The sequence below is a fragment of the Vombatus ursinus genome, unplaced genomic scaffold, assembly GCF_900497805.2.
Source record: "Vombatus ursinus unplaced genomic scaffold, bare-nosed wombat genome assembly UNPS02009132.1, whole genome shotgun sequence".
NCBI classification, from domain to species: Eukaryota; Metazoa; Chordata; class Mammalia; order Diprotodontia; family Vombatidae; genus Vombatus; species Vombatus ursinus.
The window spans coordinates 221,300-240,414 of record NW_020948910.1 but is presented as its reverse complement, the minus strand read 5'-3'; the positions used below and the strand labels follow the sequence as shown (position 1 = coordinate 240,414).

Below are 19,115 nucleotides of genomic sequence, written 5' to 3'. Positions count from 1 at the left end.
AGTACAGATAAAGTAGTTGGGCCCAGAATAAAACAAGAGAAGACCGTCTGGATTGCCTTTAGGACGTTACAAAGCTTCTTTGATGATCCCAAAGCTCTTTTGATAATCTTAAGTTTCTTGTGAAAACAAAGGCCCTTCTTTTTTAATACCAACTGTTGCTTGGTGGTGTTATAATGCCAGCAAGCCATGAAATGCAATAGTCTCTGAATTAAAGATGAATAACCCACAGATAACAATAGAGAGATGAATGGTGGGTGTGACCAGGCTGCTATATATAATCAATGAGGAATTTTGAAGAAGACCTGCAGTAATAGATGTCATCAAGAAATTATGACAAGAAGAAAACTTGGGTATGATATGACAAGGGTGAGGAATATTGGTATAGCCAGAGGCATGCAATCCTTATTCCTTTCAAATATTAGGAGAAAGCAAGGAAGGCCTCCAATATGTTAGGTAAGCCCCCTAGGAACTTTTGGGTGGATGTGAATCAGTCACACAGGATGGGAAGGCATGGATGGGTTGTGATCTGTATCTATTGGAGGAACACCTAACATGACAACAATCATAGATTTACATGAATATAGTAGTCTGAGTTAATTTACTTTAAAGTGTATTTATGACAAATCTTCACCTTTTAAAGAACTAGTAATGATAAATACAGTTAGATAAGGTCTAACTCCTCATTTGTTTCTTTTATTTTTAATCTCCCAATTTCTTTTCTTTTTTCCTTTTTATAAGCTTTAATTTTTATTTAGTATTTTATTTTTTCCCAGTTACTACAAAAACTATTTTTAACATTTGTTTTTAAAACTTTGAATTCCAAATTCTCTCCCTTCCTCTTCCCCATCCCACCCCCATTGTGAAAACAAGCAATTCCATGTAGGTTATACGTGTGTAGTTATGCATAACATATTCATCATAGTCCTGTTATCAAAGAAAACATAGACAAGAAAAAAAAACAAGAAAAATAAAGAAAGTTTAAAAAAAGTAGCTTCAATCCATATTCAGACACCAACAGGTCTTTCTCTGGGGATGGATAGCATTTTTCCTCATAAGTCCTTTAGAGTTGTGTTGGATCATTGTATTTCTGAGAATAGTGAAGTCATTCGTGGCTGATCATCTTACGATATTGCTGTTACTTTGTACACAGTACATTTCACTTTGCATCAGCTCATGCAAGTGTTCCCAGGTTGTTCAAAGAGCATCCTACTCATCATTTCTTATAGTATAATAGTGTTCCATCATAATCACATACTACAACTTGTTCAGCCTTTCCTCAATTGATGGGCATCCTCTCAACTTCTAATTCTTTACCCCCAGAAAAGAGCTGCTGTAAATATTTTTGTATATGTAGGACCTTTTCCTTTTTGTTTTTTATCTCTTTTGGGATACAAACCCAATAGTGGTATTACTAGGTCAAAGGGTATACATAGTTTTATAGCCCTTTGGACGTAATTCCAAATTGGTCAACAGAATTGTTGAATCAGTTCACAACTCAACCAATAATGTATTAATGTCTCATTTTCTGCCCATCCCCTCCCACATTTGTCATTTACCTTTTCTGTCCTATTAACTAATCTAAGAGATATGAGGTAGTACCTCAGATTGTTTTAATTTTCATTTCTCCAATCAATAGTGAGTTTTTTTTCATATGGCTGTAGATAGCTTTGATTACTTCATCTGAAAACTAATCATATCTTTTGATCATTAATCAATTGGGGAATGGCTCTTATTTTCATAAATTTGACTCAGTTCTCTATATGTTTGAGAAATGAGGCCTTTATCAGAGAAAATTGGTTTAAAATTTTTTTCAGTTACTATTGTATTTCCCTCCATCCATTTCCCTCCCTTTTATTCTATTCTCTCTCTCCTTTCACCCTTTACCTCCTCAAAAGGGTTTTGCTTCTGATTGCCCCTCCCCTAATTACCCCTTCCCCCTACCCTTCTATTATTCCCTTCCCTTCCTATTTTCCTGTAGGGTAGGTTAGATTGATTTCTATAGCCAGTTGAGTATGTATGTTATTCCATCTTTGAGCCAGTTCAGATGAGTTCACTCACTCATCCTCACCTACCTCCTCTTCCCCTTTACTGCAGAAGCTTTTTCTTGTCTTTCTTATGTGAGATAATTTATCCCATTCTACTTCTCCCTTTCTCTTTTTCCCAGTACATTCCTCTCTCAAACCTTAATTTTATTTTTAGGTATCATCTCTTCATATTCAACTCACACCTGTGCCCTCTGTCTATATATGCTTCTTCTAACTACACTAATAATGAGAAAGGTTTTATCTTCCCATGTAGAAAGGTAAACAGTTTAAACTTATTAAGTCCCTTACGATTTCCCTTTCCTGTTTACCTTTTTATACTTTTCTTGACTCTTGTATTTGAAAGTCAAATTTTCTGTTCACTTCAGGTCTTTTCATCAAGAATGCATGAAATTCAGTATTTTGTAACTATGTACACTCTATTGATTTGAGTCTGATCTTATGCATTACTAAATTTCTACATTAATCATAAGCCATCATTGCTTTTAGATTTAAAATTCATTCATTGATACTTCTGACTCCATTTAAGTTTTTGTGGTTGATTTACCCTGACGTCTCACCCCAGTCTAGGCTTGTAAACTGCATTAAAGGAAAAGAAACTTAGAGTTAAATTTCTAATATATTTGTTTATCTGACTATTAAGGTATAATGCCTAAACTCATTTTTTTCTTACTTATAACTCTTTATGTGTTACTTTACTAAGTAGCACTAGCTTTAAGTTAAATCTGTGAGTCTAAAAAAACCCTTGCCTCCTAAATATCTTCTGGTTTAGACAGGAAGATATTTTATTTAGGAAATAAACTCACTTCCCTTTTTACTGGACTTAAAGTCTGAAAGTTTTTGAACTGTGGTTCTGCAGGTCACCCTTTGATTTACCTTCCGTAGCATCTTTTTCATCCTCTGGCAGAAACTGTTGCAGAAAGGAAATGTGTTTTTATGTAATTATGTATAATATGACTTTTGCTGTTGAACAGGAGATTTTTTTCTAGTGACATTGAAGAAATGGTACAAATGGTCTTAAATTTCTTTTTACACTTGTAGTTCACATATTTAACAATGTGAGTATGACAGGCTCAGGGATAGGCAGAGGGAATAGTACTTAGAGGAGGAATAAAGTAATGGGGACATAGCTGAGAGAAGTCAAGGAAACCTCAAATCCTGAGTCCATTAATCTGGATTTTTTATAAATATTTATCAAAGGATGTTAAGAAGCACGTTTTTACTCAACATGCTTACTAGTCCGGCCATCTCTTCTTACCTCTCTGGCTAGAAGTTTTGTTTAATGATTTTTGTTGCTTTCCTCTATATTCCATTGCTGTACTTCAGAGGATCTATGATCTTATCATTGTGAGTACTTCCTCCAGTGATTCAAGTTGCAACCCACCAGGCCTATTCAAATGTTCATCCTATAAGACTCTCTTAAGTCTACCATAGGTTGTCTATCTGAATCTGTTTTAGTCACCGTGTCTTTTTTCCACATATGTTAGAGATATTCTTGGAATTAGTAGAAATTGAAGAGGGGGATTGATCAGATTCTCTCATTCATATTTCTTCCTACATTTAGCTTCAGTCATCCTCTAAATGAGTGATTTATGATCGAACTGTTATATACAAAAAAAAAAGAAAGAAACAGGTCACAGCATAAAATTTTTGAATCTAAGAGATTCAAAATCTAAGAGATTTGCAGCTAGTAGAGTTCTCAGAATGAGTGAGGATAAGATTAAATGCTCCTCAGGTCTTTGTCTTCAGTTGGACCTCTATCAAGTATCTGATACCATAGGAACTTTGAGGTCATAGATCAGCCATTGGAGGAAAGGGCAATAGTTCTCCAAGTAGCTAGTGGTGAAGTAGGGGCTAGATGATAATCCCCAGGAGTCTGGAGACTGTTACAGGACCAGAGATGATTTTCTACCAGCTACCTAGGCAGCACAGAGTCTGCTCAGATCAGCTCTTGGGAGATGGATGTGACAGCTGAAAACTAAGGCTTAGTACTGAAAATAGCAGCTCACTCCTCTTCACATCCAAAAGATGTCTTCTGGGTGTGTCAGTAGGGAGGGCTTTGATTGCCAAACAAGATTTCATATTTTTCATCATGAGATAAGAGAGAGCCATTGTAGTTTATTGAAATGGAAATGGGTGTGACATGGTCAGATTTGAGCTTTGGAAAGATTAGTTTGATAGCTGAATAGAAGATGGACTGTAGTGGAGTGAAACTTGAGGCAGGCAGATCCACCAGAAGACTTTCAGGAGTCTAGGTGTGCGTTGACAAAGGCTTGTACCAGGGAAGTGGCACTATCAGAGGAGAGAAATGGGGCATATAAGAGAGTTGTTATGAAGGGTAGAGTTTACAGGACTTGGCAACTGATTGGCTGTGAATGTTGTGGTAGTGGGGGTTGGGATGGGGCAAGGTTGAAAGAGTGAGGAGTCAAGAATGACACCTGTGTTTCAAGCCTTGGTGACTGGGAGGATGTTAACATCCTCCTCAAAGACCATCCAGTCCAACTATCTCATTTTGCAGATGAGGAAAGAGTCCTAGGGCAGTTAAGGGGATTGTTCAATATCACATAGGTAGTCAACATGACAGCCTGGATTTGAACCCAGATTTTCTGACTCCAGAGCCAAAGTTCTTTCTTTTCTTCCTTGGGCTAAACTGAATATTGTCACAATTTTGGAAACATAGGGAAAACTTCCCAGTAGTTAGAGATTATAAGGCAAAATAATGAAAGAATGGATCACAAATTAATAATTGCTGCTAAAATAACAATTTCTATAGCCAAAGGAAAACATTGAAAAATTTTAAATAATTTATTCATATTTCTAAAGGTTAATGCATATTTGTGTTTGTAGAGCACTGATTTTTAGAAAAGGTTTATTTTATATTGGAGTACTTAATTTTGATTTCTTTTTGTTATTGTTTAGTTGTTTCAATCCTGTCCAACTCTTTGTGACCCCATTTGGGGTTTTCTTGGCTGAGACACTGGAATGGTTTTCCATTTCCTTCTACAGCTCTTCTCACAGATGAAGAAACTTAGGCAAACAGGGTGACTTGTCCAGGGTCACACAACTAGTAAGTGTCTGAGGTCAGTTCTGAACTCATGAAGATGAGTCTTCCAAACTCCAGGCCCTGGCACTCTATCTACCTAACTGCCCTTTAATTTTTAACAAAAGAAAATTTACTAATTAGTTGAATATACAATAAAGAATCAATAATCTAAATGTTAAGGCTGTTTATTGCATAAACAGGTAACTAAAATATGTATCTCAAGCTATCTTGTATATCTTCTGTCATCTTCTCAACAAAAATTCCTTAATAGCATTAATCACAGCTTTGGTCGTCCAGGAGTAGAATGTTATTGCCAGCATGACAGTGGTGCTGCAGTAATCCAGCTCCAGTTCCTGATTAATGAGGTTGGTGAATTACTTTAATCTCTCTTAGTTGTGTGAGAATCATTGATAACATTATATTTTTCTTCTGGTTTCTAGATTATGGAGAACAGCCAAAAATGTGTTTGCAATTCATTTCTCAGTCATAGGATCATAGAGTAAGAGGTGGAAAGGAATATTAGAGATTATCTGGTCCAACCCCTACATTTTGCTGAGGTCCAGGGAGCTTGTGTACTACCTATGCACCAACATAGGTAGTAAGGGGGCATTCAAGCTCAGGTTCTCTGATTTCAAATCCAATGCCTCTTTCCATTACACTGTGCTTTGTGAGAATGAACTTAGTTATAATGAAAATGTAGTTTAATGAATGTTGGTTATCCAAATTTCATATACTTTAATAAATTCCCTCAAAGTATGGGCACTTATGGAATAGAAAATTTGATGAATGATTGAACAGAAATAGTGACTTGATTTTGAAGCTATGGTCAACTTGTAAATTTAAAAAAAAAATAGTATTGTGCATGCAGCAGAGCCGTGGTGTTGCTGTTATCTCCCAGTGTGACGTTCAGCAAATCAGTTAACATATCTGGGTCTTGGTTTCCTCATCTACTAAATGAGAGCATTGGACAGAATCCATAGTAGTAACTGACATTTACATAGCTCCTTAAAGTTTGTTGACAATATTTATAACAATCCTGTGGGAAAAGTTACAGGCATTATTATTCCTGTGTTACAGGTGAAGAAGCTGAAACTCAGAAGTTGACTTGTCTATGGTTATATATTTAATAAGTGTTAAGTAAGGATTTGAACCCCATTCTTTCTTGACTACAGGTCTAGTACTTTCCCACTGTATCATAATATCTCTTTTAGATGATCTTGAAGGTCCTATTCAAGTCCAAGATTCTATGAATCTATATGTCTTTAAATATCTAACATGTAAATAAAAAACAGCATTAAAATAGTTTGGAAATAAAATTTTGGAAAATAAGCAAAAATGTAGCTGGTCTCTAAAATTTCAGATAACTAGGAAAAAAATGTAATAATTGCTTTGTCAGGTATTAGTAAAGGAAGTAAATAACTATTTACCTATCCTCATTGTCTCTGCCTTTGTTGGAAAGAGCTAGTGATACTTTATTTTGATGGAAGAAAAGCTGAAGAGGAAAGTGGAAGAGTGACTACTTGAGTAGCAGAGGGAATTCAGACCCTTCAGAAATAACAGTGACTGATAGATCTAGAAATAGGAGCAGAAGGATGGCACAGTGGGGAGAGTGCTGAATCTGGAATCCAGAAGGCCTGAGTTCAGAGTTGTACGGCCTTAGACATTTACTAGCTCTGTGACCCTGAGCAGTTCATTCAACCTGTTGCTTCAGTTTTCTTATATGCAAAATAAAATGAAATATTTGTAAGGTGCTTATCAAGCCTTAAAACCCTATAGAAATGTTAGCTATTATTAAATAGTCACTGACGGGCAGTAAAGATAGGCAAAGTATATAGGCGATGGAAAGTGTTAGTTTGGAATTAAGTTATTTTTCTGGTTTATATAGGCTGAGTAAGTCATGGTAATGGTGCGAAGACTCAGGTGGTAAGGAATGACAGTGCCAGGAAGTTCACTGATTCAAGTAAAAATTAGTTGAAACTACCTTTGGTTATCTAATCTTTCTTGTTCTTTTTTCTTTTGGTCTACTTCTTATGGCAATTGCTTTACATTAGTTAAACTTTGTATAAAATTATTATAATTTGTGTTGATTCCCATTTTCACCAACAATTACTTGTTTGAAGTAAAGGTTTATATTCCTTCAACTGCCACTACCTGCTACCCCTGCTCCCTCAATGAGATTATTTCATTGCTACTATTTTCTGCTATGTTGTACAAAGTATTTAATTTGCCAACAGTGATCAGTTTATTCTTATTCTGAGCTTTAGTTATATGTGTTTGTGTATCTAGTAGAACATCTATGCTTCTTAATTGGGTTCTAGTGTTAAGAAATTTCATTTTAAATACCTAAAAAATTGAGTACATGTAAATTATACTTGTCTTAACATTTTGATTAGAGAAAGGCTTTCCAAATCTAAGTTTCTTAGAAATCGGTCCAGAAAAGGACTTTGAACTACAGGAGAAATTTTTGTTAGATGGTTAGTTATATTTAATGTTTATTTGTAACATGTAATATAATTGACATTATATTAAAGGGAGCTCTTGTGAGTGCCTTGGCTGATGACACCTTACATTTGTGGAATTTACGTCAGAAGAGACCTGCCATACTGCATTCACTGAAATTTAGCAGAGAAAGGTAAGAATTATATCAATTTTATGATATAGGAAATCCTTGTTATTTTAGTCTCTTATTTATTTGTTTGTTTATTCTTTTCCTTCCCCCCCTTTTAAAAACCATTAAAAGCACAATTCACTTGTGTTATTGCTTTTGATTTTTAAAACCTGAAGGTCTGGTAAAGCAGGAATACTTAATACTTCTTTAAGAGATGAGACACAAAGAATTTAAGTGGCTTATCTAAGGTCATACTGCAAGTTAGTGAAAGAGGATGAGAGCACTGCTTTTCCTCATGCTGAGGGTAGAACATTTTGGATTATGCCATATTTGTTTCATAACTAAATGCTCTAGAGACCTTGAGGGCACCATTTTAAATAAAGTTTCCAAACAAAAGTAAGCTCTGGCCTGTGGTTTTATTTATTGTGGCAGAAGGAAGGTGGTTTTTTTTTTAAAAATTTTGATTATTATGTAGTTTTGATGTGGTATTTCAAAAGCAGTCCAGGGGTTCTTACTTAACCTGGGGTTTGTGAACTTGGTTTTTATTTTTAAATATTTTGACAAATGTATTACAGTATATTTTATAATCCTATGTATTTTATCATGTATTGAAAAATGTTAATCTGAGGAGTCCATGACAAACAAAAGGTAAAGAACACAGGATTCAGTCTATCCATCTCATTTTGCATATGAAGAAACTGAAACTTGGAGAAGTAATGTGACTGCCCATAGTCACAAAGGGAGTAAGTGACAGTAGATGTCTGAATCATGAGTCTCTTACTCTATATGCAGTTTTCTTTTTGCTCCCTCAGTGCTAATTTATTAGCTCCTGGTTACCCTCCCTTCCCATCTCATTTCGTCTAAAGAGTCACATAACCTGGTCTTTTAAAATCACATTAATCTGGATTTATGTAAGTACTTTATTGAGTCTACACAACTCCAGCCGAAAGGTATAGATCTATTTTGTATGTATGTATTAAACCTTTCTTAGTATCGGAACACAGATATTATAGTTATGAAGTTATATTTCACTCTTCCCTTCCTCACAGTGCTCCAAGCCATCAGTCTTTCCTTATTCTTCCCCCAGTTGTTACTCAGTCATCTCTCCTACACATTTCTGCCTCAGTTAATTACTGTAGTTTGCTTTGCATTTGCAGCCTGAGTCAAAACCCTTTAGTTTTCTCACCTTAGCTTTTGGTACATTTTTAGGTCAGAGTGGTGGGTTTAACTTATCTTGAGTTATGCTGATACCACATTCTTATGGTACTCTTGGAGCTACTTCTTCATTAGTATCCTTTATGCAAATATTTAGTATGACTTTAATCAGTTTCTAAGGAAAAGGACCATGTTTATCTTCTATTCAGTTTGTCCGTACAATCTAAAGACTATGTTTTAAAAAATAACTTGTTTGGCATGACGCTGGGTAGATAGCACTTGTGTGGGAAGGAGTTTCTTCTGTTCTGAATTTAGATGAGCCTTATGCCTCTACCTTTCTTATACTGTCCTTTGACTAGTTATGGTCCTTTAACATGGTTACATTTCTTTGTTATTAAAACAGGTCTCAATGAGTTGTTGTAAATATTTATATTCTTAAAAATTCTGCTAAAAATCAGAATTGTAAATAACCAAAATTATCTCATTTTCACTAAAATAATACAGCAAATATATTGTAAACTTTCTGTTTTCACTTGCTGCTTTTCACAATGAAAATGAAGATGTTTATTGGCAGATGTATGAAAATAACGTATGACAGTTACCATAAAGAAGGAGCACTGGCCAAATATCTTTTTTTTTATGTCACATGGAGTATTTTCACAGGCAGAATAACATCTCTTTTTCTTTGATTCTTAGTTATAGAAAAATGTTATCAGAAAATGATCAAGTTAAATCAACAAGCTTTTTATTGGGTACTTAATACGTGCCTGGCACTGTGCTAAGTGCTGGGGATACAAAGGCAAAAACAATCAGTGCCCTTAAAGCTTACAAACTAATAAAGGAGGTAACATGTGAATAAATAACTATATACAGAGTAAATGAAAAGGTAAGCCCCAGAATAGAAGGCATTTGGGATGGGAAGGGGAGCAACAGCAGGAAAACACTCTTGCAAAAGATGGTGCTTGAGTTGAGTCTTAAAGGAAGCCAGTGACCAGAAGTGTAGAGGAGGATGGAGAGCATTCCAGGCATGTAAGACAGCCAGTGCAAAGTTCCAGAGATGGGAGATGGAGTGTTGTATGTGAGGACCAGAAAGTGGGCCAGTGTTATTGGATTGTAGAATTCAGTAAACTTCAGTGAAGTATTAGAAGACTGGAAAAGTGAGGAGGGGCCAGGTTGCCAGCGGCTTTAAAAGCCAAAGACAGCATTCTATACTTGATCCTGGAGGTAATAGGGAACCACTGGAGTTTATCAAGTAGGAGTGTGCCACAGTCAAGTAGCCCTTTGGTAGCTAGGTGTAATCTGGCTTGGAGTGGGGAGACTCTTGACATGTGGAGACCAACCAGAAGGCTATTATAATAATCTAGGCCTGGGTTGATGAAGGCTTTCACTGTATAAGTAGAAAGAAGGATACACACACACACACACACACACACACACACGTACATATATATACATATATAAAAAGATGTTGTGAAGGAAGTAACAAGATTTGTCAACAGATTGTATGTGTAGGGTGAATGGTAGCTCACCCTCCACATAGTTGAAGATTACAAACAGAGCTGAAAGCCTAATTGAGTGGGATGATCATAGCACTCTCTGTACTACTAGATAAATTTGCAGCTTATTACTGTAGAGAGGGGTTTAGGGTCAAGATACTGAAGGGTTTTTTTGGACATGTTGAGTTTGAGATGGTATAGGCCATCTGGTTTGAGATGTCCAAGAAGCAAAGAAGATGATGAGGGGCCTGGAGCTCATGAGAAAGAACATAGTCTAGATAAAGTAGATCTGGAAATCATTTGTATCAAGTTGATGATAATTGAATGCATGTGAACTTATGAGATCACCAAGTGAAATACTGTGGAGCAGGAGTTTTTTATTTCATCATAATTGTTATCTTTTTAAATCCTCTGTTTTTTAAATTTTATACATTTAAAAACATTCGGGGAAGGGGTCCATAGACTTCATTAGACTTCCAGAAGGGTCCATAACACAAAAAAAGTTTAAGAACTACTGATGCAAAGCAAAAGGAGATGTCTCCAAAGAAGAGATCCTTGATGCATACCCATAATTAGTGGGCATGACATAGATGAAGATTCAGCAAGGTAGACTGAGGAGCATAATAGAAAGAAGAGGATTCTTATCTCCAAAGTGTGTCTATTGTATAAACATATTGCTTACTATTTTAAAACATTTATTTTTAATTTATGTAGCTTGCTATGGCTAAGTAGCACTTATACTTCCTTTTTTGTTTGATTTTTACAATAACCCTGTGAGATAGAATAGTTATTATTGTACTCATTCCATTATTCTTAAAAAAAGATGTATAACTTAACAGGTTGGTAATACAGTTGTCTTGTTTGTCTCCATTAATCAACAATTGATTAAGTGAGAAGAATGACCTTTTCTAATTTTTTTGTGTATTTAACTCATTTTTCTTTTCTTTATTGATAGTGTTATATTTTAATATACGTATACTTCTTTTGGTTCTGTTTTTTCACTCTGTACTGTATATAACTGTGCATATTTCTTTAAATTCTTCATATTTGTCATTATAATATACCATTTCATTCCATGAAATAATATAATTTGTTCAGTCATTTTCCAATCATAGTTTAGTACATAGTTTATCATTTTTTTTCTGCCGTGCTATTGTACATCGCACCATTTGCAGTCTTTTGTCCAGATTTGTCTGTTCCTTCCTATATAACCTCCTTGGGTTCATGCTCCTTGGGCATGAATTTAGCAGTGAGTCCATTGAGTTCAAGAGTATCAACATTTTTGTAATTTTTCCTATTCAATTCCAAATTGCTTTCTAAAAAGATTCAGGTTATCTATAACTTCATCTGAAGTTTTAGGGTTCCTATTTTTCTGTAGTTGTGTTAACATTTACTTTTACTATCTTTGCTAATTTCAAAGGTGAGTTGTCTTAATTTGAGTCAGAGTTTTTTATTGGTTGAGAATGGCCTATTTGTACATTGATCACTTATCTCCTGGAAAATGGCTCTTATTCTTTCAAATTTGTGGCATTTTCTTATACATTTTTAGATGTCAGATTATTAAGATTTATACAGAATTAAAAGATTGGAGCAAAGTCTTTTATGCTTTAGCTCAGTGGTGTCAAACACAAATAGAAAAAGATCTCTGTAGAAAACCACAAATGAACATTATCTGTATTGTACTGTATTTTTTATTTTACTAAACATTTCTTAATTGCCTTTTAGTCTGGTTTGGTCCACAGCAAGAGTGATACTTCTGAACTAAAGAACAACAACAACAACAACAAAAACCCTGAAACTTAAAAAATAAACAGGGATAGCAGTTGTGAACTCAAGCAGCAAAAATAAACTTGATTAAAAGAGATAAACACGGAAACTACATTTATCCTTAAAGGGGTCATAGACAGTGAGTTGATATCAATATTTACCATGTATGCACCAAATGGTATAGTATCTAAGTACTTATAGGAAAAGTTAATCTAGTTATAGGGAGAAGTAGACAGCAAAACTATAAGTGGGATTCCTTAATGAACCCCTTTCAGACATAAAAATCTAATACATGAAAAAAATTTTTAAATGAAAGAAGTTGAGAATTTAAATAGAATTTTAAAAACATTAGATTAGAAACATCACTATGGTGATTTCTAAATAGGACTGCTACTACTACTACTACTACTACTATTACTATTACTATTGCTACTAAAAATAATATTGTTGTTCAGTTGTTTTTCAGTTGTGTCTCACCCTTCATGACCCCATTAGGGGATTTCTTAGCAAAGCTACTGGAGTGGTTTGCCATGTTCTTCTCCAGCTCATTTTACAGATGAGGAAGCTGAGGCAACCAGGGATAAGTGACTTGCTCAGGATCGCACAGCTAGTAATTTTCTGAGGCTGAATTTGGTCTCAGGTTTTCCTGACTGCAGGCTTTGTACTCTATCCACTGCACCACCCAACTGCCCCTACTGAAACTAAAACCAATGGCTAGCTTTTATATAGCACTTTAAGGTTTGCAAAGCACTATGAATATTTCATTTTCCTCCTCCAAACAACCCTGGGATATAGATACTACCTAGTATCTATCCCCACTTTACAGATGAGGAAAATAAGCAGAGAGAGGTGAAGTGAGTTGCCCAAGGTCTTGATCCAGATTTGAATTCAAGTTTTTCTGACTTCCAAGTCCAACACTCTGTTGGTTACGCCAGCTGTATACATATATCTGAAATGTGCATGACATCTTTACAAAAAACTGACCATATATTAAACTGTAAACATGACAAATGCCAAAAAATAAATACATTATTTACTGGTAACAATGCAATAAAAATTATATTTGGTGGCAAAATCTCCTTTTCTGGGACTTCATTAATTGTGTTTGTCGAGGAGGCAGAGGCTATCTCACCTGCAGAAACTATTGCCTGGTTGAATCTCCACAGGGGGTTGCTTCCTTGAATGATGTCTTTGAGGACTGGGCTGGCAGTAAGACTGGTGATATTGGGGGTACTGTTACTCCTAGGGCTTTTGAGTTAAATGCCAATTGGTGGCAGTTGGTTAGCAATTGGTATTGGCAGTGGCTAGGAAATTGACCTCCTCTCCACATTGCTGCCCTTAGTGATGGCTGCAATACTAGGGCTGGTGGAAGCAGGACTGATAGTCTTGGGGGCACTGCTCTTCCCAAGGCTCTTGGCTTCAAAGTCTTGGAGCTACCTTTCCTTTGAGAGTGGCAATTGAAACAGTAGTTGTGGTCTGACTTGCCTGGCAAATGTCCCCCCCCCCCCTTTTTTTTTGTTAAATTAATTTATTTTTAGTTTTCATCATTCACTTCCATAAGCTTTTGAATTTAAATTTTCTCCACCTCCCTCCCTCCCCCTCCCCAAGACTGTGTGCAGTCTGATATAGGCTCTCCATATATATTCTTGTTAAAAACATATTTTCACATTAGTCATGTTGTAAAGAAGAATTAGAATGAATGGGAGGAACCATGAGAAAGAAAGAAAAAAACAAAAAAAAAAAGAGAGCAAATAGTATGCTTTGATCTGCATTCAGACTCCATAGTTCTTTCTCCGGATGTGGATAGCATTTTCCATCATGAGTCTTTTGAAGTTGTCTTAGATCCTTGCATTGCTGAGAAGAGCTAAGTCTATCACAGTTAGTCATCACACAGTGTGGCTGTTACTATGTACGATGTTCTCCTGGTTTTGCTCACTTCACTCAGTATCAGTTCATACAAGTCTTTCCAGGTTTTTCTGAAATCTGCTTGCTCATCATTTCTTTCTTTTTTTTTTTTTCTAGCAAAAGACAAGGTTTATTAGAACATCCTCATGTTGGAGAGACCCTAAAGGAGTCTGAACATTAGTGAGCTATTGGCTAGATTGTAAGAACCTGAGCAGTGGCTAGATTGTAAGGCTCTGAGCACCTTAATGGAGACACAATGGACCTTATATACAGAAAGACTGTGGGAGGGATCTAGGAGTGGCCAAGTAGTTTGGAGTGACTGGAGGAGGGGTCTAAGGAGGATCTGGATGGGAGTGGCTGGTAAGCTGGGGTGAACAGAACTCCTGGGATCTGAACCACTTGGCCAAGGGAGAATGGAGTCTAGCTAGGATTAAGTGTGGGAAATGGCCAGGGGCCATAGGGAGGTAAGACAATGGAGGGCTAGGCTAGGTTAAGGATAACAGAGATTGGGCATAGCCACAATGAAAGGTCAGTTGATGGGATTATAACCTCAGGCAAAGCCCAGAGATTTGGCCATGTGAGAAAGCTGAGGGTTTTTCCTTTTTGGGGTCTAGCTCCCATCCTCATCATTCCCCCCTCAGACAAATGGGACCCAAATTCTTTTGGGGTAAGGGGCGAAGGCCTCATCTTCTGAAACTGCTTCCTGCTGGCAAGGGGCATAGAGCTGTCCCTGCCTCAAGGGGGTCCCAAAGAGGAGGTTGACTAGAACCAAGCACAGGCTGCATCCAGGGAACATTGCGGGGACATTGGCTGGTACCCGCTGTTTGCTACCAACTGTAAGTGAATGGCCTGTAGTCTGGAAGACTCAAATCTGACAGAAAAGAACACAGGGCAGATATGACTAGATAAAACATCCTTGGCTGTATTTGAATTCAGATAACTCAGTTTTCCAACCATGCAGTATCAAATCCACCTCATAGCCAGACTCAGGAGTAGCCAGGTGGGTACCATTCCTTTTCAAAGGAACATAATAGGGAAACTGAGGCAGGAGGATCCCATCTTAGACTGAGGCTAAAATTGTCCCTTCAGCTTTTCGCAGTGCTGACTTCCCACCAGTATCACATTCTCTGAGTAGCTTGTGGAATTTCTCTGAGATGGTGGATTATTGATTATCAATGTATTATTATGATCCATCAGACAATTCAAAATAAAATTCTATGAGCTTTTGCCTCACACTGCAAGTTTCAATAATCACAGCTTTGGAAAAACTTTTCCAGGATTTATATCTCAAATTTAAATTTGTCCTGGTATAAAAAGCCATTCGTTAGACATTATTTCTATATACTTGTAAATTCTTAGCAAGACAATACTCAAACAAGCCTTTTGGCAAGTTTACACATTAAAACAATAACCAACAATAGCCAAATTATTTTAGCAGTAACCAAATTATGAACAGTTGCTTGATGTAACCAATACAAAAAGTTCACCAATTTGAAACTTGAAACAAACCCATTACCAATCAGGTGACTTCAGTTTTGTTAAATGCACTTCCAAATTACTTTACACAGAGAATCAACATCTCATCATTAACAGTTAAAACTATAACTTTAAAAGAGCTTGCTTACTCAAGTTCAGAGGCCAGCTTCTTTACCTTGAGCAGGATGTGCTGAACCTGGGTGATGCTTCCAGGCAAAGGTTGCCCTAGGGCCCAAGGCCTTTGCTTATGCCTCTCCCCTTCTCCTTCCTTTCCCCAGGTGGGAGAGGGCAAAATCAAAGGTGAGGGGGAAAGGGTGAAACTCTCTTTTCCTATGAGAGGGGTTAACAAATACCATCTTGACTTAAGGGAAGGGAGTGACCAGGTTGTAAGGAGGAGTTTCAAAGTTCTTTAATGATCAATCACAAAACCTCCAGAATCTGCTAAGATGTTTTTAGCTGTTCTAACTTTTCCCATAATCTCCATGAAGGAAGATTCAGGGGTGTGGAAGGAAGGGAGTAAGTAAGCCTCAGGGAACCAAAAAGCAACTGCAGTTTTCCTCAATTCCCTAGCACTGTGGGAATTGACAGAATTGGGCATACACTTCCAGATAGGACATCCATCCTTGTCCTCTATGCTGCAGAAGGTGTACCCAAAGCCTGAGAGTGTCAGGTCAAGTGCGAGACAGCCTTGTAACTGTCTGCCCGAAAAGCACCTCCAAGCCTTGGTGCTTGGAGAGTGACCTGAACTGCAGAGCAAGAAAGGGGGAGGGGCTTGCATACCTTCCAGTCTTGGCTGGAGAAGAACTTGGGGTTAAGCATTTTCCCTATACGAGCCGCCAAAATGTTGAGGTTTAGGGGTTTAGGGGTATTGGGACCCCAAAATCACAAGCAGGTCCAACCAAAAGAATTTGACCCAAACCTTCTTTCAGCCAAAGACAAGGTTTATTAGAACATCAGTCATATTGGGCAGACTCTTAAGGATTCTGAATTTTAGTGAGGTATTGGCTAGATTGTAGGAATCTGAGCAGTGGCTAGATTGTAAGACTGAGCCCATCATTTCTTATAGCACAATAGTATTCTATTACATTCATATACCACCACTTGTTCAGCCATTCCCCAATTGATTAGCATCCGCTCAATTTCCAATTTTTGGTCACCACAGAAATAGCTGCTATAAATATTTTTGTACAGTTGGGTCCTTTTCCCATTTTTATGATGTTTTTTGGATATAACCCTAGAAGTGGTATTGCTGGATCAAAGGGTATGCACATTTTTATAGCCCTTTGGGCATAGTTCGACATTGCTCTCCAGAATGGTTGGATCAGTTCACACCTCCACAAGCAATGCATTACTGTTCCAATTTTCCCACATCTCCAGCATTTATAATTTTCCTGTTTTGTTACCTTAGCCAATCTGATAGTTGTGATGTGGTGCCTAAGAGTTGTTTTGATTTGCATTTCTCTAATCAGTGGTGATTTAGAGCATTTTTTCATCTGATTATAGATAGCTTTAGTTTCTTCCTCTGAAAACTGCCTGTTCATATCCTTTGACCATTTGTCAATTGGGGAATGACTTGTATTCTTATAAATTTGACTTAATCCTCTATATATTTTAGAAATGAGGTCCTTATCAGACAGACTGGTTGTAAAAATTCTTTCCTAATTTTCTAGTTTCCTTCTAATCTTGGTTGCATTGGCTTTCTGCAAAAACTTTTCAATTTAATGTAATCAAAATTATCCATTTTACATTTTATAATGTTCTCTATCTCTTATTTAGTCATAAATTCTTCCATTCTCCATAAATCTGACAGGTAAATTATTCCTTGCTCTCCCAGTTTGCTTATAATATTAGCCTTTACATCTAAATCGTGTACCCATTTTGACTTTATTTTGGTATATGATTTAAGATGTTGGTCTATGCCTAGTTCCTGCCATACTGTTTTTCAGTTTTCCTACCATTTTTTGTCAAATAGTGACTTCTTATCCCACAAGTTGGGGTTTTTGGGTTTATCAAACAATAGGTTACTATAGTCATTGATTACTGTATCTTGCGTACCTAACCTGTTCCACTGATCCAAACGTTCCCTCTTGTATCTCCTCCAGGGTAGTTTACTATTTCAGCTAGGTTCAACTGCCTGTCCCATAAACTAGATTAATGTGAATTTTTTATAACATTCAAAGAATTATTTTCAATATTCATATAAACTGTTAAAAAGAGAAGAAGGAATCTCATTCAGTTCTTCTTGTTGTATGAGAGACAAATTAAAGAAAGAAAACTGTATACCAAAATGACTTCTAAATGTCACTGTTATGAATATTGACACAAAAATTTTAAATGAAGCATTAGCAAAGATGTCACAATATATCAGAAAGATTATGTACTACAACCAGATTGTATTAATTCTAGAAATGTAGTTGGTTCATATTAGGAAAATTACAAGCATACTATATTATATTAATCACATGATTATATCAATAAATGGAGAGAAAGCTTTTGACAATATTGAATACTCATTTCTTTTACAAAACTAGAAAGCATGGGAAGAAACAAAATTTTCCTTAATGTGATAAATAGTATCTGTAAAACTAAGAGTCAGCATTATATGGAAACAAAGAAAGATCTTTCTAATAAGATCAAAGGTAAAGAAAGGATGTCTGTTATCACCACTACTATTTTATGTGTTGATAAAAATACTAGTAATATAACAGGACAAGAAAAATAAACTTAAAGAATAAGTATAGGCAAAAAGGACAAAGTCATCACTTTTTTGCACATGATTTGATGGCTTGCTTAGAGAACCTTAGAGAGTGAACCAGAAGTTAATTGAAACAATAGCTTCATAAAAATTGGAAGATATAAAGTAAATCTCCATAAATTGTCAGCAGTATGATACCAATAAAACTAAGCAGAAAGAGATAAATACATTCCATTCAAAATAACTGCAGAATTTGGGATTCTAGCTAATAAGATACACACACACACACACACACACACACACACGAACTATTATGACTACAAAAATAAAACACTTTGCAAAAACAAAAACAGACTTAAACAAGTAGAGAAATATTAATTTTGTTCCTGGGTAGCCTGAGCCAATAGAATCAAAATTGCAGTACTACATAAATGAATTTACGTATTCATTGCCATTTCATACTACCAAAGGATTAATTATATAGCTAGAAAAGATAGTTGCTGGTTGTCTTTCATACTCAGAGAAGACCAAAATGGCATCACTATGTTGGGATCAGTGTTCATTATGTCCGACCATGGCTGATCAGACCACAATGAGTTTGGAAGGCTCTACCACAGATTGGGTACAAATAACCATATGAATATTTGGGATAGAGAGGTCTCTAAATTTGTGCACCTCCATATTTCTTTCGAGGTACTGCAATTCTGCTTTGCTTATAGAGCATAGCACCATCTTTGATGTGGCCACACCATGCTGAATCATTATCTAGAACACATGCAAGCATACTATCATGGAACTGGTGCACAACCAAATTTTGCCATGGTCTTCCACAAACCCTCATGACTGACAGTATCAAAGGCCTTGATCAATCAATGAACGTTGTGTACAGACCTCTGTTCTAATTCTGGCATTTCTCCTGGAGTCATCA

At 36.3% G+C, this 19,115-nt stretch overlaps 1 protein-coding gene across 2 annotated transcripts in view; it reads left to right on the top strand.

The window, feature by feature from the left end:
* STXBP5 (syntaxin binding protein 5) overlaps positions 1-19,115 on the top strand; it is a 204,918-nt gene that overhangs the window by 26,423 nt on the left and 159,380 nt on the right. For both annotated transcript variants that reach the window (XM_027850654.1, XM_027850655.1), the window contains exons 3-4: positions 5,369-5,450; positions 7,617-7,717. In XM_027850654.1, the coding sequence (XP_027706455.1) occupies positions 5,369-5,450; positions 7,617-7,717 (183 nt within the window). The remainder of the gene's footprint in view (positions 1-5,368; positions 5,451-7,616; positions 7,718-19,115) is intronic.